Source organism: Leptonychotes weddellii, chromosome 14 (genome assembly GCF_054177405.1).
Source record: "Leptonychotes weddellii isolate Sample4059 chromosome 14, ASM5417740v2, whole genome shotgun sequence".
NCBI lineage: Eukaryota > Metazoa > Chordata > Mammalia > Carnivora > Phocidae > Leptonychotes > Leptonychotes weddellii.
Window position 1 is genome coordinate 4,201,906 of NC_138382.1, and position 23,529 is coordinate 4,225,434.

At 41.0% G+C, this 23,529-nt stretch overlaps 1 protein-coding gene across 1 annotated transcript in view; it reads left to right on the forward strand.

Moving 5' to 3' along the window:
* LOC102750747 (contactin-associated protein-like 3) overlaps positions 1 to 23,529 on the forward strand; it is a 152,765-nt gene that overhangs the window by 58,085 nt on the left and 71,151 nt on the right. The window contains exons 4-9 of the mRNA XM_081804056.1: positions 456 to 603; positions 10,760 to 10,963; positions 11,650 to 11,834; positions 12,922 to 13,065; positions 16,898 to 17,159; positions 21,914 to 22,060. Coding sequence (XP_081660182.1) covers positions 456 to 603; positions 10,760 to 10,963; positions 11,650 to 11,834; positions 12,922 to 13,065; positions 16,898 to 17,159; positions 21,914 to 22,060 — 1,090 coding nt within the window. The remainder of the gene's footprint in view (positions 1 to 455; positions 604 to 10,759; positions 10,964 to 11,649; positions 11,835 to 12,921; positions 13,066 to 16,897; positions 17,160 to 21,913; positions 22,061 to 23,529) is intronic.

Sequence of the window (23,529 nt, forward strand, 5' to 3'; positions counted from 1 at the left end):
TCTGAAACAAATAATGCAATATATGTTAAGAAAAAAAAAAAAGAAGAAGATAGCAAGAGGGGAAGAATGAGGGGGGGGAAATCGGAGGGGGAGACAAGCCATGAGAGACGATGGACTTTGAAAAACAAACTGAGGGTTCTAGAGGGGAGGGGGGCGGGAGGATGGGTTAGCCTGGTGATAGGTATTAAAGAGGGCACGTTCTGCATGGAGCACTGGGTGTTATGCACAAACAATGAATCATGGACCACTACATCAAAAACTAATGATGTAATGTATGGTGATTAACATAACAATAAGAAAAATTTAAAAAACCAAAAAACATTAGCAGCATTTCCATAAAGCAGGCAGCCTTTTGCATATTAACAGAGTGAAGCCTCCATCGCTCTTGGGCAAGAGAAGTGACGTGAACTCCGTGTTCTGCAGACACATTGATCCCTTTCTCCCTTCTCAACCAGGGTTTTCCAGGAAACACAAACGCGGACAGTGTGGTGCATTACCGACTCCAGCCTCCTTTCGAAGCCAGGTTCCTGCGCTTCCTCCCCTTAGCCTGGAACCCTAAGGGCAGGATCGGGATGCGGATAGAAGTGTATGGATGCACATACCGTAAGTGGTGTTTAATCCTCCCAGCAGCCCCCCACCCCTGCCAAGATCAGTGACAGAGGGACATGCTCCAAAGGCCAGGCTGAAAACCGAGCTTGACTTTTTTCAGCCTTTTAAATATCCCTGTATGTAAAACTGTTTTTTATGGAAAGCCTGGATATTGCTGTCTTTGGTTATTTTCTAGTTGAATGTAGAGGTGCGCCCCAGTTGAGCCTCAGAATCCTAGATTCCCAGAGGAGAGCAGGGTCCCTATTTTAGAGTGGGTGCATCATAAAAATAACGAGGTTCAAGTTAACAACAGTAATTCACTGTGACGGATGGTGCTGTTCTCGGACACTGAGGTGACTCTGGTGTGGGGACGCAGGTGACAGCAGGTGATCTTGTTTTCCCCGTAATCCGCAATGACTCCGTGCTTCTCCCATATTCACCGCTTGAATCCCCGCTTTCCTTGATGTGAACCTTCATTTGAACATCATTTATGAGTTGTGTCTTCCCTCTTTTCCCCACTAATGAGAAGAGTGACAAAAGTTGCAGCCAACGTGAGCATGAACACAAGCAGAAACGCATTCAGTGACATCTGTGGGGGAATCGACTCTACAGTTGCCATTTTGATGATCTGGAATATACTGGAATTTCTTAAATGAGTCCAAAAGAAAAAAAGTATTCCAAAAAATCTAGAAAACTGGAGAATAACCCAAAGAGTATGTTGGATGGGAACATCTTGGGAGGTTGGGTTTTTGGTCACACTTCATTTCATACCTGATCAGAGCATTAGCTTTGCAGAAAAGTGTCAGTAAGATCTATCATATGCAAAATATGTAATGTGTCAGATCCTACCTTACAGACATTTTCTCATTCAACTCCCACAACAGCCAAATGGATCTGGTATAGTAATAAGCTTTCTGCGTCAGAGGAGGAAGAATCTTCACCTTGGAGAAATGGAGATGTTTGCCAGAACTATTATATACTGGATCTAGGATTTAAAAACTATGTCTTTTTCCCCAAATTTGGTTCTCATAACTACTATGTTATTTAGGCTTTCATTTCTTTATTCCCTCCCGTGCCATATAAGAATTTATCGGACACTTGCTATTTGCAGAGAACTGTGTTAGGGAATGGATGTGGGGGCCCTTCTAAAATGATTGCTTTTCTTTGTCAAGACTTTATGAGAAGTCATAAAATTGCACAAAACAAATGTAAAATATTGGAACACGAACTTGGGGCCTAGGGAGTAGAGCGGTCAGTCAGTTTTCAAAGTGAAGGGCTTGGGAGGTGAGCTGGGGGTGGGAGGGGCTTCCAGGAAGGAGGAAGGAAGGATCATGCGCACAGTGGCTGCAGGAATCTCGGCTTCTGGTGGCTCAGGGATCCGGGACGGTGTGGGCACTAAGGAGCAGGGAGGGGCTGCATAGCAACGATACCATCAACCCCTTTGTTAACCCCACAGACAATGAGGCCTTTGGAGGTGAGGCTCACCATCCCAGAAGCAACCCCATCCTAGATTCAAGGATCCCCTTTGGCCTCAGCTCCATCTGTCTTCCCGAGGACAGGCTCCGCTTTCACTCCATTTCCAAACCCTGTCTCTGGTTGGCATTTCCGTGCAACATTCAGCGGAGATGGTGTTGCGATGCTCTCAGCCTTTTTTCCCTCTTTCCATTGGCCATCTCCTTCCCTCCTTTTGTTTCTGAAATCCATGAACGTGCTCACTGCTGCAAGCGGCTGGGACACCCGATATTCTGTTTTCTCTTTGATCCCATAAAATTAGCTTCTCCTTTCTCCCATTACTTTGGAAACAACTTCAGGTTTACTGACTTCAAAGCAGAACATGCTCTTTGATGGCAATTTGCCATTAGCTTGATGTTCTTCGTGAGGAGATACTACTCCAGTTCCTTGGGTTAGAGGTCAGTACCAGGGAGAACAAAGCTGCCGGCCTGGTCCCCAGAAGGACTTGCGTGCATCCTAAATTCAGCAAACACGAGCTGTCGGGCACAGGGGGCTCCTAGCATAAAACTGTAGACTGATAATAATCATCACGACTTGTAAAACTAGACAGAGTACATTGCTTAATAGTGGGGTCTCTGTATGGTCTTCATTTTTATTATTAATAATTGTTCAAGCATAAAGCTTTGTACTTTTATTTTTGACAGTAATTGAATATGATATGGTTTATAGCCCAAAGAGCTAATTATTGTCTTTTTTCCTCCCATTTCTATTTTCACTGCTCTGTTGATATTGAGAAAATGTCCGATTGCTTATCTTGGCATATAATGTCTCTTAGATGCAACTTCTCTTTTTGGTTTCATTTCTTTAAACTCCAATTACAGTTATATTCGCTATTCCTATAAACACCAGGCATTTTTCATTGCTTCCTGGCTTGGCACACACGTGTTCTCTACCTGAAAATCCCTCCCTTTCCCTGACTCCGAGAGTGGACGTGGAGTATATGGGGTCTTCTTAGAGTCCCTCGTTCCCTCCAGCAGCCCCGTGTGTCCAGTGCCATATTCCCCACAGACTTGTTCTAGGCTTTGTATCCCACTCTAAAAAGAACTCCATTTGGGTGTCCTCCGCTTTCTTAAATTTTCAGTAACAGTTACACACTCTGATCAATTCCACATTGACATCCTCAACGCAGGTCTCTGAAGCCACAGACACCGACACTGGCCCCAGGTCCACCTTCATTTCTTTCTCGATTGTTTTTCTTCTTTGGGAGGTCTTCTCTTCCTTTTTTTCTACTTCGACTACCCATGTTCATGGTCGGTGTCTTCTCAAGCATTCCCTTGAGCTTGTATCATTCCCATGATGTGGTGTTCTCTCGTAACGTAATCTTACGTTTATTTGTGTGTTGATTGTTTGAATAAGGGAAGGGAGAAAGAAGGAGGGGAGGACAGAAGGAGAGAAAAGAGGAAGGAAAGGAGTGCATGAATCCTTAGGAATATGGAATACGTAGGTACAGAATGGCCAACACCATGGGGATCTACCAGTCATCCACGTAACACTCTAGTCCTGTGTCAAATCAGGCATTAAAAATAAAATGGGTACGCAGGGAAGAGAATGAGGGAATAAAACATGTAATTGGCCATTTTAAAATATTGTGTTTATTTGGGGCACCTGGGTGGCTCAGTCAGTTAAGCGTCCAACTCTTGATCTCAGCTCAGGTCTCTATCTCAGGGTCGTGAGTTCAAGTCCCACGTTGGGCTCCATGCTGGGCATGGAGCCTACTTAAAAAAAAATTAAAATATTATGTTTATTTAAAAAATGTATTGACTGTTGCAGCAAAAATTTATAGGTTTTATTTAGCAACCTCAGCAAGTGTCAATATTTATAAGCCTGATGTTAACATTCTATTTTATATGCAATATAAGAGTTTGTGTTTCATATACAATGAGATAAACACATTCATTGACCCATGTAAATTCTGATGTTCTCTCTTCCTTTGTATTGATCCATATTTCCACATATAATTTTCCTTCCCCCTCAAAGATGTCATTTAATGTTTTCTTGCAGCATAGATCTGCTGGTGAGGCATCTTTCACTTTTTGTATGTCTGAAGAAAGTTGGTATTTCGCCTTCATTTTTGAATGTTACTTTAACTCAGTATAGACTTCTAGGGTAACATTTTTTTGTTCATCAGGTTTAAGATGGCGCTCTTCTGTTTCCACACTTGTATCCTCTCCACTGAGAAATCCGCCGCCATCTGTAATTATGTTTCTCCGGATGTGACATTCCCTTTTTTCTCTAGCTGCTTTTAAGATTTTGAGCAATTTGTTTCTGGTCTGATTCTGTTTTGTTTTATTCTGTTTCTTGTGTTTGGAGCTCATTGGGTTATTTGGAATTGTGGGTTTATAGTTTTCATCAGCTTTGGAAAGTTTCAGCCATTGTTTCTTCAAATATTTTTTTCTAAATTTTCTCTTCACTCTTTTCCTTAAAAGACCCAGTTATCATCAAATAAAACATGTATTAGGCTGTTTGACTTTGTTTTCTTACGTGACTTCACTGATGTCCTGGTTTTTTTTTTTAATTATTATTTTTTTCCTCTTTGTTTCACTTGAAAATATTGCTATTGATGTGTCTTCAAGTTCACTGGTCTATTTTTCTGCAATGTTTAATCTGCCAGTAATCCCATTCAGTGTATTTTTCAACTCAGACATTGTAATTTTCACTTTTTTTTAAAGTATCTTTTGTGGGGCGCCTGGGTGGCTCAGTTGGTTAACCATCTGCCTTTGACTCAGGTCATGATCTCAGGGTCCTGGGATCAAGTCCTGCATCAGGCTCCCTGCACTGCGGGGAGCCTGCTTCTCCCTCTGCTCCCCTCTCTCGGTCTCTCATGAATAAATAAATAAAATCTTTTAAAAAAAATAAAGTATCTTTTGTGTATCTTCTTGACTTTTTGAACATATGGATGACAGTTATAACAACTACCTTAATGTCTTTCTTTGCTAATTATAATATCAGTGTCAGTTCTGTTTTGATTGATTTTTTTTTTTCCTCATTGTGGGTCATACCTTCCAGCTTCCTTGTATGCCTGAAAATTTTTGAGTGGATGCCAGACATTTTGATTTTTACCTTGTTGATGCTGGATATTTTTGTTTTCTTATAGCTTGAGCTTTCTTCGAGGATACCCTGAATTGAAAGGATTTGATCCTTTTAGGTTTTACTTTTAAAATTTGTTAGCGCAAACCAGAGCAGTGTTTGGTCTAGGGTAATTATTCTCACCACTGAGGTAAGACCCTCCACCCAATGGCAAAGACTGGTGAGGTTTCCAGACTGGATGATACAGTGGGTACTGCTCCCAATGCTGTGTTCATGCCAGCACTCTTTCCCATTCATGCTTTTAGATGGTTCATTTCCTGGTCTTGATGAGCTTCATCACTCGCATGCACTGATCAGTTCTTTGCTGAATGCTGATCACCAGTGTTCTCACTGTTTATCCTTCTCTGCTCCATGCTCTGCCTGTGGACTCCAGGTGCTTTGTTCCCATCAGACCCCTGACCCTGTCCCCTCTTCTCAGGGCGTCTGCTGGAATCTGCCCCAGTTTCTCCTTCCTGCCCTGTGACCTGGAAACTCTCTTAAGGCAGTGCCCCAAGTGGTGTTCCAGGGCTCATCTTGTATGTCTCTCATCTCTTGGGCATCATGAAGACCATTGTTTTATGTGCCACCCCCCATTTCCCCCCACACACTATTTTTTTCTGGCTTCAAGTGAGAGAGTAAATCTGGTTACTCCATCTTGGTCAGGAGTGGAAGTCATAAACACGGCTCTCACTCTTGTGGCACTTCCTTTTCTTCACCCAGCACCCTAACATAATAATGTAGCCAACACCCGTTTTTCAGGCACTGTTGCACACACTGTCTAGATGGTGACTTAGCTAATACTCCGTATCAATGCTGTGTGGGAAAGGCCTCTTCATCCTCTGCAGATGAGGAAACGGGCACAGATGGGTTAAGGCTTTCCGCAATAGAATCAGGATTTGGACCCTCACAGGGCAACTCCAGCCCTTTCTCTGAGCTACTGCTCTGTGTTGTTCTGAAAGGCTGTTTGTGGGACCAGATTCAGAAGCTATGAGTCTATCAGTACAAATTTAGTCTCACTACTGATAAAATGGATTTCTTTCCCTAAACGGCTAGTATGTGTGGGCCCTTTTTTTTTTCATAATATTGTTAGTGATAGTCATCAAATATAAATATATATAATATAAATATAAATTTATATATGTAATATAAATATATGTAATACAAATATATGTAATATAAATATAATAAAATTTTAAATGCCCATAATTAATACAAATAATCAACTCTAACATTTTTTATTTGAATAAAAACACCAAAATAATGCATTAAATTACCGCTTAGCATCACACTTAACTCTGAAGAGAAGGCTTCATGAAAAATGTCTTTGTATGTAATTCAACTAATTAAATAATTGGGGTACTTGAAACAGAGGTCACTTATTATGAATTAGAATGGGAAACAATAGTTTCATCTATTGTAAGAGTACAGAACCTGTATTCCAAAATAGAAAATGCGATACTTAATTGAAAATAGGAAGTGTTTTTCTAATTTTATATGATTTTAATTGATAATTATTAGTTTTATTAACTGAAGTTATAATTTGATGACTATCACTAACATGTGGCATGAAGGTGAGGGGAACCTCTACTTAGTGGAGATTACACTCAAGGGGGCCTGCCTGGGGCTGTCCCCCATCTGCACTTGGAGAGCTAGCTAGCTAGCTAGCTACAAATTCACTGGGCTAAGTATTCTCTGTCTCACAATATGATGTTTTGGTTTAATTTTAAAAAATCTATTGCCTTTAAAAATTGTGTATGAGTGACACATGTTTAAAAATGTTATTTTATATTTAGTGACTTGTCAGTTTGTTTTCAGATATTCAGATTGATTTATGAACGTTTATTAGTAAACAACATTTTATAGAATTGATTCTCTTTGACAAGGCCTAAAATTGAGTTTCCAATCTAAATATTCCTGTTGTAAGTCATCTTTGTGATAATGTGTACTCTTATTTATCATGTGGGCTCCACACCAGGGCTTCTTGATCAACAGTATAGCCCATTGTTTGAACCATGTGGGCTACTTTCAGGTGCCTATCTGTAAATTGCATGTGACAGGAGCCATATGATTGCTAAGGTCTTACATTCTTTCTTTCCAGACACTTCCCCAGAGAAGAGTCCCCTTGCTCCTACTTCCTCCATCCTGACTGTGAGCTTCCTTGTCTCTAGTTTCCTTAGCAACCCACAGTAAGACTAGGATATTCCTGGAGAAATGCATTCTTTTCATGACAGCAGAAGTGAGAAGGTGAGGGAAGCACTGTCGGCTCTGGGAGGGCCAGGCCATGTCTGTCCCCTTGGATTTCATCCCAGCATCCCTGCACCTGGTGGGCGCTACACCCATGTTAAATGAAAATGGAGGGCGCCTGGGTGGTTCAGTCAGTTAAATGTCTACCTTCAGCTCATGTCATGATCCCAGGGTCCTGGGATCGAGCTCCATGTCGGGCTCCCTGCTCAGCGGGGACTCTGCTTCCTCTCCCTCTGCCCCTCTTCTGCTCATGCTTTCTCTCTCTCTCTATCTCTCTCTCAAATAAATAAATAAAATCTTAAAAAAAATAAATGAAAATGGAGCTGTACTTGGGGAATGAATGGAAATTAAGTCAGGGCAGTGTGAGGGGAGGGGAGGGAGGAAAAGTGGGGGAAAATGGTCTTTTCATAACAAAACTGTATTTGCCAAAGCAAAATCCCTGCCAAAGCAGAATCTGAAGCTATGGAAGACTGTCCATATAAAACCAATCTTTTATATTACTACACAGGAGCCAAAATATTTACCTATTTTTTGACCTCATAAATATATATTCAGGAATAGCCACAAATGAAGTGTATTGAATTATGCAACAGGCAGATCAACAAAAATAATTAAATTTGTGATTTCCCATCTAAAATAGGGTTTTTAATTTTTAAATTGAAGAAGGATCGCAACGTCTGGCTGTGAGCTGGTTCTTATCATGGCCACCTGGAAGCAGTCAGGAATCCAGCACAAAAACCATCACTGGTTGATGCCGCAGAGTGTGGGATGACAGGCGTCTGTAAAGGGCCAGACAGCATACATTTTTGGCTTTGTGGGCACCTGTGATCTCTGCCACGACTTTTTTTTTTTTTAAAGAACCTTTAAAAATTAGCTTGTGGAGCCGAACAGGCTGCAGAGTGATATGGGTCATTTCAGATGAAGAGAAGGAGCAACCTCACATTCCAGATTTCTAAAAGCAATTCCTGAATTTTATCTGTGCTGTGTTTACCCTCTACACTGAGCTTACATTTGTTATCATTTAAGATTTTAGTGAAACTACCAGGAATACTACAAGATATATTGTTTGAAGTGGTTTTGTTTTATTCAGTTGACGACATATCTAGGTTATAATTCAGACCCCTTAAAGGCTTAGCAAACCTGTCAAAATACATGTTAAATGCACCTCATAAGATATGATGTGATGATTAACATGTGGTTGATTGTTCTAGGTACAAGTGTTAGTGATCTCACTGGAGAGAAAAGGAAAACATGAGAACAAAAGGGTTTCAAGGCCATTCTTTTGTGTTTCTACGAATCCAATAAATTTTCACTACTCCATTTTGCCTGAGGGAATGTCCAGGAAATATCATTTAGGTTCTTTAGAGCAGTGGTTCTCATATGTAGTCACCAGACCAGCAGCATCAACATCGCTAGGAGACACGTTAGAAATGCAGATTCTCAGGTCCTGCCCCGGGCCACCAGGGTCACAACTCTGGGATGGAGCCCAGGATTCTGTGCTTAGCCAACACGCCAGGACATCGTCATCCCTAGAAGACCAATGTTACTCTTACAAAACAATAGTGGCAACAAGGAAGCTGGGGACAGGCATGATCTGATCAAAATAAGCCTGACAAAATCATTCATGGAACAAACATTTCTTCTTCACTAACTGCAGAAATGAGCCTTAATTATTACTATTGCCTTTCAGTGACATCCAGGCGGATAAACTATACTAGTAAAATGTGAAAACATTTAAATCCTTCATTATAAAATTCTCATTACTTTATAGTCATCTGACACACTAAAGGACATCATTTGAATTTTACAAAGGGTTATGTTTTTATCAGACATGCATTGAACTATGCAGTGATGAATAACTGCTTGTTTCCATGATTTTTAGACACACTACCATGTTTATGTATTTTCCACCATGTATAGAAATCAAAATCAAACTCCTGAATTTTCAAAAGGTGGCCACATGAAATAAATTCCTTAGAGTTGCAAACATAAAGGACTTACTGTAAATATTTTGGTTCATCTGAATGAAATGCAGGTCCCAGTGCACATTAGCCACAGGCTTTTGTGAAGTTAAATAAACAACATCGTATCATTGGCTCAAAAGACATCAACTTCCTGTTTCACTGGGTTTCTCTTACACCTTCATCTATTACACATACACGTTTTTAAAAATTTTCTTTTTAAAAATTTTATTTGAGTGCAGTGTACACACAATGTTACGTTAGTGTCAGGTGTACAACATAGTGATTTGATGACTTTATAGGTTATACGATGCTCCCCGCAAGTGTAGCTGCCGCGGGTCCCCATACAACTCAATTACAATATCGTTGACCATATTTCCTAGCTGTACCTTTCATACCATGACTTATATTCTTCATTCCATAACTGGAAGCCCATACCTGCCACTCCCCTTCACCCATTTTACCCATCCCCCCACCCCGTCCCTTTGATAGCCAACAGTTTGTTCTCTGCATTTATAGGTCTGATTCTGCTTTCTGTTTGTTTATTCATTTCTTTTGTTTTTAGATTCCACATATGAGTAAAATCATATGATTTTGTCTTTTTAAGGCACAATAATGTCTTGTCTTTTTACTTGTGAAATATGACAAATATGAGATATTTTTCTGGGCAATATGAGTCCCTTTGTGGATCTCTTGTTCTGTCTTCAATTGCTTTGACCAATGTTCTTTTTACGTTAATGATAAAATATAACTTTTTCAATAAAGAGAATGCAAGTGACCTTGATAGCTGGAAAAATAAGACTATCAGAAAGCTGAGGGACAGTGGCAGCTTTGTAGCCATGATGTGATGCAGCGGGGAGTGACTTCAACTTCTTTACTGATCTTCATTGTTTACAGGATGAGAAGTGGCCAATGCAAAGGCAGAAGCAATTGGGCTTGGTCAACAGAAGTATTTCTAGATGATACATGTTAAGGAAAATGTCAGAAAAGGCAAAGAGGAGGGCGCCTGGGTAGCTCAGTTGGTTAAGCGACTGCCTTCGGCTCAGGTCATGATCCTGGAGTCCCGGGATTGAGTCCTGCATCAGGCTCCCTGCTCGGCAGGGAGTCTGCTTCTCCCTCTGACCCTCTTCCCTCTCATGCTCTCTGTCTCTCATTCTCTGTCTCAAATAAATAAATAAAATCTTTAAAAAAAAAAAGAAAAGGCAAAGAGGAGTTTAGGGATCTCAACTACTGGTATCAAGGGAGAATTGGCGGCACCATTTTTTCCCTCTGTACTAAACAAACCAGAGATGTATTATGTCTGTGTGTGTTTGTGTCGACTTGCTCATTTCATTGCATGAGTAAAGATGTATTATACTTAGATTACTTTTTAATGTCTCCCACTGTAGGATCTGAGATGGTTAATTTTGATGGAAAAAGCTCCTTGCTATACACATTTAATCAGAAATCCGTGAGTCCAACAAAAGATGTTATTTCTTTGAAATTTAAAACCAGGCAGACTGATGGGATTCTACTCCACAGAGAAGGACAAAATGGCAAACACATCACCCTGGAGTTAGTTAAAGGAAAACTCATCTTATCCCTTAATTCAGGTAAGAAACTGTAAGTGGGTGTTTTCGAAAATATGCTTATGTAGATGAAAGTATCTTTTTATACTTAGTTTTTCACAGTTAAGTAGTTAATTTATCCTGAACAGAACACTTTTGAGAAAAAAAGAAGACCCTATAAATAATTACTCTGAAGCAATAGGTGTAAACCAGAACGGTCTAGGCAAATGGAACCATGGTCGCTCCACAGTTGAGGTATACTATAGACAATATGCATGTATGCTGAATATACGTTACTGTAAGAAGTTTTATAGCTTGATAATTGTGTAAGACATGTAAAGACATATAAAGACATGTAAAAATTTTATAGCTTGATAATTGTATAAGACATGTAAATAACCTGGTTCAGTAAATAACCTGGTAATATTGTGAAGTTCAGTAAATAACCTGGTAATGTAAAGACAAGGGTGGGTCACTGAATTTATGAGGTACATGAGGTTCTAGGAAGAAGATATTTTCGAAAATGCAATAATTAATAATAATAAAAACATGAAACAGAAAAAATCATTCACAAATGAGAGAAGGTCGTATATAAGGCTAAGATAAAAGCAGCTGACCAGTTCTCGGGATAGAAGGATGTAAGGAAAGTAATTGGGAGAAGTGCTGACCTCCCACATGGCAGCCATATTGAGTTGGATGGAGTGGTTCATTTGCTTCTCCTGTCCTTCTAGGCCATGCTAACCTGCCCTCCCCTGACACCTGTGTGACCCTCACCCTGGGCAGCCTGCTGGATGACCAGCACTGGCATTCAGTCCTCATCGAGCTCCTGAATACACATGTCAACTTCACTGTGGACAGGCACACTCAGCATTTCCAGGCAAAGGGCGAGTCCAGCTATTTGGATCTTGATTATGAGGTGTGAACATGACTTTTTAAGTATTACAGATTTTATTATTTAAATGCACCATAACCTTCTAAGAAAATACCGCGACGCAGAGACATTCCGTTTGCTAGTAATTTGGAACGTTTTTTAGAAACGTTTCACACGGGTGACGTCGGCGTGGTGGGAGATGTACACGTGCACTGTGGAAACGGTGTAGCACTCATAGGTGTTAGTTTTCACATGAGAGGAAGTAGTCACTAGATCTGGGAGATGTGTAGATGAAGAGCTATCGGTAGGACGGGTGCACGTGAAAATGCATTTGTTCGGACAGTTCTTCTGTGTTACATCTGGTGTTGGCTGTGAACCTTTCCCCTGGAGATTTCTTTGTGTTTTAGGGCAATCCTAAACAGAATTAGCAATCTAGGGTACTTTGGAGAAGTAATCAACATATATTCCAACCTGCTTTTTCGAGGAACAAGCGAGCCAAAAGCACGTGATTCAAAATACTGTTTCTTGGGATACTTACAGGCTCAACATATTCACAGCACGTTGCCTACTCATATCTAACCTGCACTGAAGTGCACCTTTTGTTCTGCCAGTTCTGCTCAGCACATCTATCAGAGCAAATGGGAGGATTTCAACATCCATTTAGTATAAGTGGCCTCAGCAGAGGAGACCAGCTGGAGAGCCTGGTCCTGAATGAGATTATCAATGGCTTCATTATTCTAACCTATCAGCAGCATCATGGCAAAGACCAGGACCCTGAAGTCTGGGTTCTAGAAAGGTTTATGAAGTAGAATGTCAACACAGTCAGCTGCATTGTCACACAGATCAGGAGTGACCATGGAAATGAATGTACAATATTCCCCGTCAACTGAAGTGACATAGCCATTTGAGTAGCAAATTGCAAGAAGGGGTATTTAACCTACTTATCTAAATATAATAAAGAAAGCATTGGTACATCGACATCTAAAACTTCACTTGAAATTAACATGATAATGTTAAAATAATGCCAGATAGATTTGAGGCAATTATCCTGTACCTGCTAAGCATAAATGTTTTAGGCAGATAATCAGAAAATCATTAAACAATATTATTTATGTCATTTTTTCTTTCTAAGATCAGCTTTGGAGGGATTCCTGGACACGGAAAATCAGTGGCATTCCCACATAAAAACTTTCACGGCTGCTTTGAAAATCTCTACTATAATGGAGTGGATGTCATTGAATTGTCCAAGAAACACAAACCACAGATCCTCATCATGGTAAGAAAGTGTATATGCGAGGTCTAGAGAAAAGGGAACTGCAGCTTGTCTGATTGATCCAGTCTTAGAATATGTTTCTTCTGAAGGCAGGGGATGTGCCAATCATATATGCCTTTTAGTTCATATTTGACTTAATTAACTAATTAATTAATTTAATTTTTAAATTTAATTTTTTAAAATTTTAGTTCCAGTTAGTTAACATACAGCATAAAATACTAGTTTCAGGTGTACAGTTTAGGGATTCAACACTTCCATACATCACCCGGTGCTCATCACAAGTGCCCTCCCTTCCTCCCCATCAGGTTTCTCAGTTTTTACACGTGTATGGAAACAGATGCATGCTTTTGTAAATATGTCACAGTGCATTCGAATAAAGACTTTTCAGTGCAGGGTCTCTGTTTGTGATTGATTTCCTCTTGCTTCTTTCTCCTGTTACTGAATTCCAAGTTCAGCTGCCTGTCACTCGCTCGGAGGGCCAATACTCCAGAGATGAATTTTGATTGGAAAAGAATTTGAGCTTAATTTAATTTGAGGCCAGCAACCTGGAGAGAAGGTGGACTCTTGTTCAAAGGCCAACTGCAAGGTTTCTGCCAGGGGTTTTTAGAGGGGTTTAGGAGTTCGGCAATAAAGGGAGAGCGGTGGTCTGCAGCGTCTCTTGATCACGTGCAGACTCCATTATGCTGGCCACAAACCTTATCTCAGTGCTCAGGGGCTCTCTGGTTCCTCTTTTGTGATGTGCAGGAATGCTCCGTTGTTTCAGCAAAGGGAGGCAGAGCCCACAGATGCACAAAGGGAGGTTAGTAAAATCATTCGTGTGACCTAAAACAGAAAAACATTTTACCAGAAAAATTGCTGGCTTTTCAGAAGGTAGATGTGGCTTCAAGCAGGCAGCTGGGAAAGTTCGGGTCCTTCTATCCTCAAGGCCAGGGGTCTGTCTGCTATGGATCTGGGAACTTAGGTCAGCAAGTAAGGAGCGTGTTATCTTGAAGCAGGTTAACCCCTGTCAGAGTGTTGCCACATTTCCATCTCTCCACACGGCTGCAGGCCCTCCACCCAGGCTGGCGTGTTACTAAGCTAGCATCTGTCCTTCCATGTTTTTGGTTCATTATAACTGAATTCTCTACGGATCAGTACCCTCAGCTTCACACGCATAATTGTGAATATCGATGCCTCCGTATCTAGCATCATTTACAGAAATGGGATTGTTTTATGTAAGCTTTTCTCCATCTCGATTTTCTAACTCAGCTAAACCTTGTGTAAATGCTTTTTTTAAAAAAAGATTTATTTATTTTAGAGAGAGAGAGAGAGAGTGAGAGCATGAGGGGTGAGGGGCAGAGGGAGAGGAAGAGAGAGGATCTCAAGCAGACTCCACACTCAGCGCAGAGTCCGTCCCGGGGCTGGATCCAGGACCCTGAGATCATGACCTGAGCCAAAATCAAGAGACAGATGCTCAACTGACTGAGCCACCCAAGCGCCCCTAACCTTGTAGGGATTCTTTCCAGCCATCAGCTGCAGCTCTCTGTTGTAATGACTGCTCAGGGTTCCATTAGGAAAGTTATTTCCTAATCAAGACGTTTGCTTTATTTCTGCTTCTGTTTTACCACAAATAGGCAATCACGCCTCTGTTTTCAGATACTGGGTCTTTTATTCTGATGGCAAAGGTTTCAGGTGTAGAATTTCCCGGTTGAAAGTTTTATATAGCTTTCGATTTTAATAAATGTTGTTGGGTTGTTTTCCAAGAAAAACCTGTAACATGACATTTGTCACCAGCAATGTACGACAGAGCCCTCCCCTCACGTTTCAAGCAGCCACATGTCGTCAGACAGCTCTCAGGCTCTTGCCAGCTCAGTGGACATGAACTAATACCTGATTGTTGCTATCTGACTCCTGATGAATGAAATAACCTTTTGTCTGTTTAGATTTGCTTTTCTGGTGATTGTTGATTCTTATTCTTTTGCCATTTTTAGTTTTATTAATTTTTTTTCTTGTCAATTTATGAGAGTTTTTTAAAAGATATTATTTATTTATTTAGAGAGAGAGCACGTGTGGGGGAGGGGCAGAGGGAGAGAAATTTCAGGACCCTGAGATCATGATCTGAGCCGAAATCAAGAGTCGGTCACTCAACCAACTGAGCGACCCAGGTGCCCCAATTTATAAGAGAGTTTTATGTTTGATAGGTTACCCTTTTTCATCCATGATCCAAATACTTTTTCAGATTAATCAATTTTATATTAAATATAAGATCATGTTATAATTATATATTATATATTGTATCTTTTATATTAAATGTGATATGCTATGTTGAGTATATAAATGTTTTTATTTATATGTGGTCAATGTGTCTATGTATTTTTTTTTATAGCTTTGTAATATTCGGTCTTGCTTTGAAATGCTTCTGAAAACCTAGACTCTAGATATAGTCTCATGGATTTTCCCATAAAAAGTTTTAAGTTGGTTTTACTTATTTTAAAATTGAAAAAAATTAAGTCTTTGATGTCTAGGATTTATCCTTTATGTGGATCAGTTGAAATTTTATGCCTTATGGGTACCCATTTGTTCCTGCACTATTTAGTAACTAGGCGCAACCTTTGTTCACAGGGTTGAATCATACCTTTCATTACATACTGGCTGGACATATATTCTCAGGTCTTTCTATGGGTTAGTTATTGGGCTCTGCTGCTATGTTTATTCCTACACCAATACCATATTGACTTGATTACAGTGCTTTTATCATATGTATGCTTTGGTGTCTGCTCTTTAAGTCCCATCTTACTGTATTTCTTTGCATGATATATTTTGGAGAGGAAGGGCAATGTTTGGGCCTATGTTCCTCTGGAATTTATGAAAATTTATCCAATCTCAGGAAAAATTCTTGTAGAGATTTTTTTCTTTAAGATTTTATTTATTTACTTGAGAGAGAGAGAGAGAGCACAAGCAGGGAGAGAGGCAGAGGGAGAGGGAGAAGCAGGCTCCCTGCTGAGCTGGGAGCCCGACGTGGGGCTCGATCCCAGGACCCCAGGATCATGACCTGAGCCGAAGGCAGCCGCTTAACCAACTGAGCCACCCGGGTGCCCCACTTGTAGAGATCTTAACTGGAGTTATTTTAAGAACTTAAGTTCCTTCTTTCCAAGCACTATGATTAAAAATAAGTTTGCTCCTGGAGCAATAGACATAATCTAAAGATAAAAGTTGTGTTTTTTTGTAAAATAGAATGAAATAAAAATAACAACAGCCTGCCAGGCAGGTCAGACGTTAGGCTGGGTGAACGCACTGGCTGACACGGCCCGTGTGAGCTTCAGAGAGGCAGCCAGCCAGCCCTTGGGATGGCCAGGCCGGCACATCCTTTCTGTCAGATGGGTCAAAGCTCGTGGCCCACCTAAGTCAGATGTACATGTCACCTGAGTGACAGACCTATAAGCACGTTTACACAACCAAGGACAGTGCAGGAAAGTTCTCGGAGTATGTGGTTCTTGGTGCTGAGTTTCATACTGGATATAAATGTCTAATACCTTGAGGGAAGATATCTGTCTCCTCTGTTGTATCCCTTGCCCAGCACGAGGACTGGGAAAGAGATTCCTTTGCCGATGTCCAGAAATGGAGGAGACACAGCTTCCCTAAAAGACTCAGAAATACGTTTGCCCAGTTAGGGCAGTGCTGTGGTTTGAGGGACCTATCAGATAAATCTGGATTTAAGTTGGATGGGGAGCCTAGTTCTTAAGTCCTAGTTTGCTAGAAGGTTGATAGGAAACTGCAAATCTTGGAAAGCCCATTTTTAATGAAGTAAAGTTGTCCCTCCTGCCCCTTCCTAAATCCTCTTCCGCTGTATCCACAGGGAAATGTGTCCTTCTCGTGCTCACACCCTCAAATTGTGCCCGTGACTTTTCTGAGCTCCAGGAGTTACTTGGCTCTGCCGGGCTCTGCCGGGGAGGACAAGGTGTCGGTCGCTTTCCAGTTTCGAACGTGGAACAGGGCAGGGCTGCTGCTGACCTCTCAGTTTCGACACGGGCCAGGGGCTCTCATCCTCGTTCTTAATGATGGAAAACTCAAGCTGAGTCTCTCCCAACCTGGACATCCGGCGAGGGACGTCACAGCAGGTAATAAGCGTTTGCCATGACTGCACCGTCCTTCCGTCATCTCTGCAATAAATGAGCAACTGAATCAATAAGATATTCGTAATCCTTCTAGAAGGAACTAGATTTCTTTTACTTTTGAACTAGGTATCTCCAGGCTGTTGGTGTGTGAGTCAGTGTGACACAAAGTTGGCTACATCACACATACCTATCAAAAAGTTTAAAAAATAACTTATTTATAAATTGATGGTTAGTAATTGGCAGTCAACTTGAAATACTGGAACACAGTAGCCTAAGCCTGAATCCTCTTGAGAAAATAGGTTTCTTATAACTGTCTTTTGAACCTATACACACTCTGGTCTTCATAATATTTGAAGTTACGATTTTTCCCTTTTTTGTGAGCACTCCTGCTTCCTTTGGGAATCCCTGTTTTGGGTAAGTTTCTTAGAACTATGGGTGAATGTTCTGCTCGTCTTCCAAGAAGGACCCACGTTTCTAAACTGACTTCCAGAGTCATGTTATCGTTGGACTCTGGGAACTGTTTTGCATTTGAGCTGATGAAAATTTAAACCCAGGCAGGTGCCATTCCACGAATATTGAATATGGAAGAACATCTTGCCTGACACAGGGTTACCAGGTCGGGATTGAAAGCCGGGAATGAAACTTAGCTTTCTGTTTCTCTTTATAAATGAAAAAAATCTGACCACCGGCGTACGGAGTTTCCTTGTGGACCTCAACAAATGAGCAGAGCCAAGAGTGTCAAGTCCAATTTAGGAAATCGCTTCAATCTTGGTTTGTGTAGATTTATAAGCCACATGTCGCATTAACTAAAAGAGATAGTTTTACTGTTGCTTCATGTGAGTACACACTGTTCTCCCTTCCAACACACAGGTATGAGTTATTTAACTTTTTTTGAAGGCCGGCACTGAAATATTACACAAATGTTTTATTGCATTGATTTTTAAGCTTTTACAGTGCAATGTGTTAATTTCCGAAAGCAAACCAGAGGTGAATTTTTCTTGCTGCCTTTTTTAGAAGCATTTGAGGGGTGATATTTTTTACATTTGAAATACAGGCATGCCTCAGAGATATTCGGGTTTGGTTCCAGACCAAATATTGCAATAAAGCAAATTAAATGAATTTTTTTGGTTTCCCCGCACATATAAAAGTTATGTCTACAATATACTGTGGTCTATTAAATGTGCAGTAGCTTTATGTCTGGAAAAACAAATATATGTACCTTAATTAAAAAATATTTTATTGCTAAAAAATGCTGTTACCTGAGCTTTTAGTGAGTTGTAATCACTGATCACAGATCACCATCACAAATGTCATAGTAATGAAAAAGTTTGAAAGATTTGTGACACAGAGACACAGAGTGGGCAGATGCTGTTGGAAAAATGTTCCTGAGAGGACACGCTCTGGGCAAGTTGCCACGAACCTTCAGTTTGTAAAAGGTGTGATCTCTGCAAAGCACATAAAGAAAAGCACAGTAAAACGAGGTGCAGGTGGAAAATGAGACAGATTGCAGTTGGTTTTTCATTTCAAACCTTGTATGAAGTACAAAAGCCCCTACCAAACCAAGAACCACATTTTAAATTACGTTTAAATTTTAATTTTAAAAGTAAATCGCATTAAATGCATTTTTCCAGCTTTTAGATCCTTCTTCCTAATAGTTAACCTCAATATGTTTCTGAAAGGATCTAGAAAGGTGCAAAGGTGTATAATCTAGTGTGTGTGTTTTTATGGAACTGGGCCTGCAGAGCGTGGTGGGAACAGAAGGCGTGCATTCCCTTTCTGCAGGAAAAGACACAATCCCACCCTTTCCCGAAGGGCCTCGACTGCCCGGGCATTATTCTCTGTCATCAGGATAGATTTGACACAAGCCAGTGGGGGTGGTGAGTGAGAGGACTCGCCTCCCAGGCTCATTTCCAGACCTGCCTCTGCTGCTGGAGCTGATGGGCTCCATGAGCGGCACCTGTGTTCTCTGACAGCCTCAGGTCCTCGTCTTTGAAGTGACCCCAGTGTGACCGATGGTAGAAGCAATGATGCTGCGTCTACGAACCGTCAGCCCAGTACCTGCTAGTCAGCAACCACTCTGTAACTTTTAGTTCTCATGATTCCAAAACTAATGCTGCGACCATCAACCGCCCCGCCCAGACTGAAACCTTTGCGGGGATGGGCAGGAGCGCAAATCAGAAACAGTCTATCCTCCCTTCTCCATCCATCTTTTAACTGTAGTCTCCCATGCCTGGGAGACATGCCATCCTTCCATCAGAAGCGGGGAGGGTAGGACATACATAAAAGAAACACAAAGGGTGAGAATTATAATGGGTAGAAACAGAGAATGAATATAAGTGCAGGCATTTCACTTTTAAATGAGCATGTCGAATTTTATTAAAAACAGTCTTTTATTATAGAGGCAAATGACATCTATTACCTGTTCAAGGAGATATTCTGGAGTGTTTTCTGCAAGTTCTCCCATGAAATAACTCTATGTCCTAGACAGATGGGTAGGTGGCGGGGGTGGGGGTGGGGGGGAAGGGAGCCGGAGGGATTATTTCACACACCAAATTAAATACTGGGTTTTAATATCAGATTTTATGTAAGCTTTAAAAAAGAGGGCACGCTCTGCATGGAGCACAGGGTGTTATACGCAAACAATGAATCATGGAACACTACATCAAAAACTAATGATGTAATGTATGGTGATTAACATAACAATAAAAAAGTAAAAAAAAAATAAAATCAATACTGAATGACAAGAGTGGAAGGAACATTCACAGATTCTTGTTTTTTAGCTTTAGCTCTTTCCTTTAGCTCCAGGGCTGGGGGATTTCCTTCAGGACCAGTGTCATCACCGAAATCCTCCTTATTCTGTTCTCGGCTTTCTCATCATTGTTCATGAACCTAACCAGTGTTGAGTCTTTGAAACAGTTTTGGCTTCACAAATATGACACAGAAAGTGAGAGTCTGGCATTTTTATTATACTGAATGTGTGTACACAGCCAAGAGCTGAAGTGACTGTTAGTGACTTTAAAACTGTCCCCTCCCTGAAAGTGTGTGCTGGGAAGTACCATCGCTCATATTTCACAGTCTGAGGAGAACAAAGGTATCGCTATTTTTACAGTAGGGTCTATGACCTTCAGGGTCAGGTCAGAAACATATTTCCCACGCACGCGGATCTCGAGTCCATGTCAACGTCACTGATGAGAGATCAAGCAAAACCAAAAAAGATGTATTTTAATTTTAATTTCTAATTGCAGTATAGTTGACATATTGAAGAGCATTTGAGGGACATGGATTTACGTGGTTGATTGGGTTACTTGGGCCAAACTCTGATATTAAATTAAATATGACTGGTTAACTTTCTACCGGAAACATGGCCATATTTTCTTTGGGGCCAATACCCCCATGAGCTATAAAATAACTCCTCATTCTTGCAGGTTGACTTCCAAACTTAGACGGCTCTAAGCAGTCTGTAACTTTATCATTTGTAAGAGGTATAGGCTGATACATCGGGACAATTCCCTAAAATGATCAGTATAGAGTCAAGCAGGCTCATGAGCATACTCAGGCATGACATCAAAGAAATCAAACGATTATCACTTTGTTGTTTTTAAATGAGCTAAAGTGTTTCTTTATGACCTCCTACCCTGGTGGCCAAGACAATTTCTAAAGATTCTAATTGTTCACTTGGCTCCTTCAGAGCAACAGGTATCTTTGTGGGTGTGGAAGTGGCCGTGACCTCCCCGTGGAGGGGAGGAATCCCTTACCTTTGAACGAATGACATCCACCACATCCGAGCAGAAACCGCAGCAAGATTCTGCCAAGTACCTTTGCTTCTCAGCCATGAGGCAGAAATGGGGCCATGCAGTAGCCTCAGTCCTGTGTGAATAAATACTGGGGGCACAGAGAGCGGAGCCCCGACTGGCCTAGGACCAGAGCGACAACCAAACCCTTAATTGTTCCTCACTGAAACTCAGGGATTATTTGCTTTGACAAAATAATCTAGTACATACTAAGTAACAAACTCTGGGGTACCTACTATTTACTGATTTGTCTTCTGCATGACACAGCATTGGATTTCCATTAAGACCTGGCCAGGAAGTGTGCAGGAGACGCCAAAGTCACATGCAGTTGGTCGCCGCTGGGCAGTGGTTCAACCACATGTCCAGCCCTAACTCCATCACTTTAAGAAAAAAATAGATATTTTGCCTCATGGATTCAAGAGACAGTGGCTGCTTTAGGGGGGACTAATATCAGTTTTTCAGAATAATAACATAGCAATAGCTGGAATGTGCCTTAACAAATTTGGGAAAACAGAAAATGGAAAAATGACATAAAATGAAAGCAAACACAATTCCCTCACCCAAAAGTTAATGTTAATATTTAAGAATATTTCCTACCAGTCTTTGTCCATTTTTAGACAGTGATTTTATGCAGTGATTGAGTATGCATACACGCATGCTTTAATGTGATACTATTTTAACTTTACATTTTGTTCAAGGAATTTTCATGTTTTATTAATACTTAAGTTGCTGATACATTTTTCTGAAGAGTTATATTGATATATATGATATATTTTTCTAAATAGTCTACCAAGGTTATATATAGTAATAATACAGCTGAATAACCTGGTGGGTTTCAGGTGAATTCGTAGTGGTCTTTGGTAGGTGGTCTTAGATCTTCATCATATTGTTTTCAAGCATGGCTCTGTTTAGAAACATCTATAGGGTTTTTAGGAATCTCTTTTACCTGATTTTGTTTACCTCCAGGTGCTGGATTAAGTGATGGGCAGTGGCATTCAGTGTCCTTATCATTGAAAGGAAATCATCTGAGTGTGATGGTGGATGGTGAGGCAGCCTCTGTGGCTCATTCCCTGCGTGGGCAGATTGATTCAGGGGACATCTATTATTTGGGCGGTAAGTGAAAGGAACTGGCTTTGTTGGCAATCAAACCATCCTTGTCTTTCCAGCTCCTGTCTTCTAAGACAACTGACAATTTTAAATGAAGATTAATACTGAAGAATGATCTTTCTCTTTCAGTTATAGTCAATGAGAGTGTTGAGCAAAGACAATACATTTTTTTAAAGATTTATTTATTTATTTTAGAGAGAAAGAGAGAGCACGAGTGGGAGGGAGAGAGAATCCCAAGCAGACTCCCCATTGAGTGCGGAGCTCAGCAGGGGGCTTGATCATGACCTGAGCTGAAACCAAGAGTGGGTTGCTTAACCTACTGTGCCACCCAGGCGCCCGGACAAAGGCAATAAATTGTGGCCTAAAATGCAGGTCTATGGGTGGACTTGTTTAGATGTGCATTTGCTATGATTGGTTTTAAATTTAGCACCTGTTTTCACTGCAGTCACCTGAGAAGCTTCCACAATGCTAGTGCCTGGCTCCATCCCCAGAGATCCTGATTTCTCTGGTTCTGAAGCCCGGGGAACATGCTCTCCAGGTGACTCTATATGGAGGCAACTTTGAGGGTCCCTGTTCTCTGTTTCTTACCTTTCGTACTTTGCTGTAGAGTATTTTACTAAGGCCAGATGACCCTTAGAACCTTTTCTTCAGGTGTTTATGTGACAGCTTTCTTGCTGCACGTGGGTGGTCTTCTTTCTGTTAGCCACTCTGCTCCCCGAGGAGCCCAGGTCCTCAAGTGTGGCCTGGGACCCAGCAGTGGCAGCATTACCTGCAAGCTCGTCACAGATGCAGACGTAGCCCGCCTGACTTCTGGAATCAGAATGTGCATTTCCCCCAGATCCCCAGCTGGTCTGTTGCCCTAAAGTTTAGGAAGCATTCTGTTGCCCACTGTCTGTACAGAAGGGCACCCTTATATACCACAGAGAAAGAAATGAATTTAATGGCTACTGATGTTCACCCCCTACTTTGTGATGAACTTTACCAAGACAACACCAGGCCATCTCTCCGGACTATAGGAGATGAAGTGTTTGCCTGTTCAGTAGATGTTGGACTGAGTCTGTCCAGGATCCGTTCAGCCAGGGAGGGGGAGCCACTGAGGGTAATGAATCTCCATTCCTGAGGCATTCAAGTGAAAAATCCTGAGCCACCAGAAGCTTAGGCCTGTCAATTGTAAGACTTATTTCTAATCTTGGCTTGAAGCCATCCTTGATATTATTCCTGTTTTGCATTTTATAGTTGTTTCTTTCCAAAATAAGTTTGGAATCATGGTGGAGATAACTTGATAACCCAACAAGAAAGTATAAAATCCTCCCTAAAAATTGACAATAAGCACACAAACCGTGCATCAGGGTGTTTAATCTTTCAAGCCCCCTAAAGCAAGCATCACTGTGAACATGGAGTAGTGCCAGGAGCATTAAAAGATTGGATTGCTTGCTTTCCTTGCCTGCTAAATATGGTGCATTTCTGACCCAGAT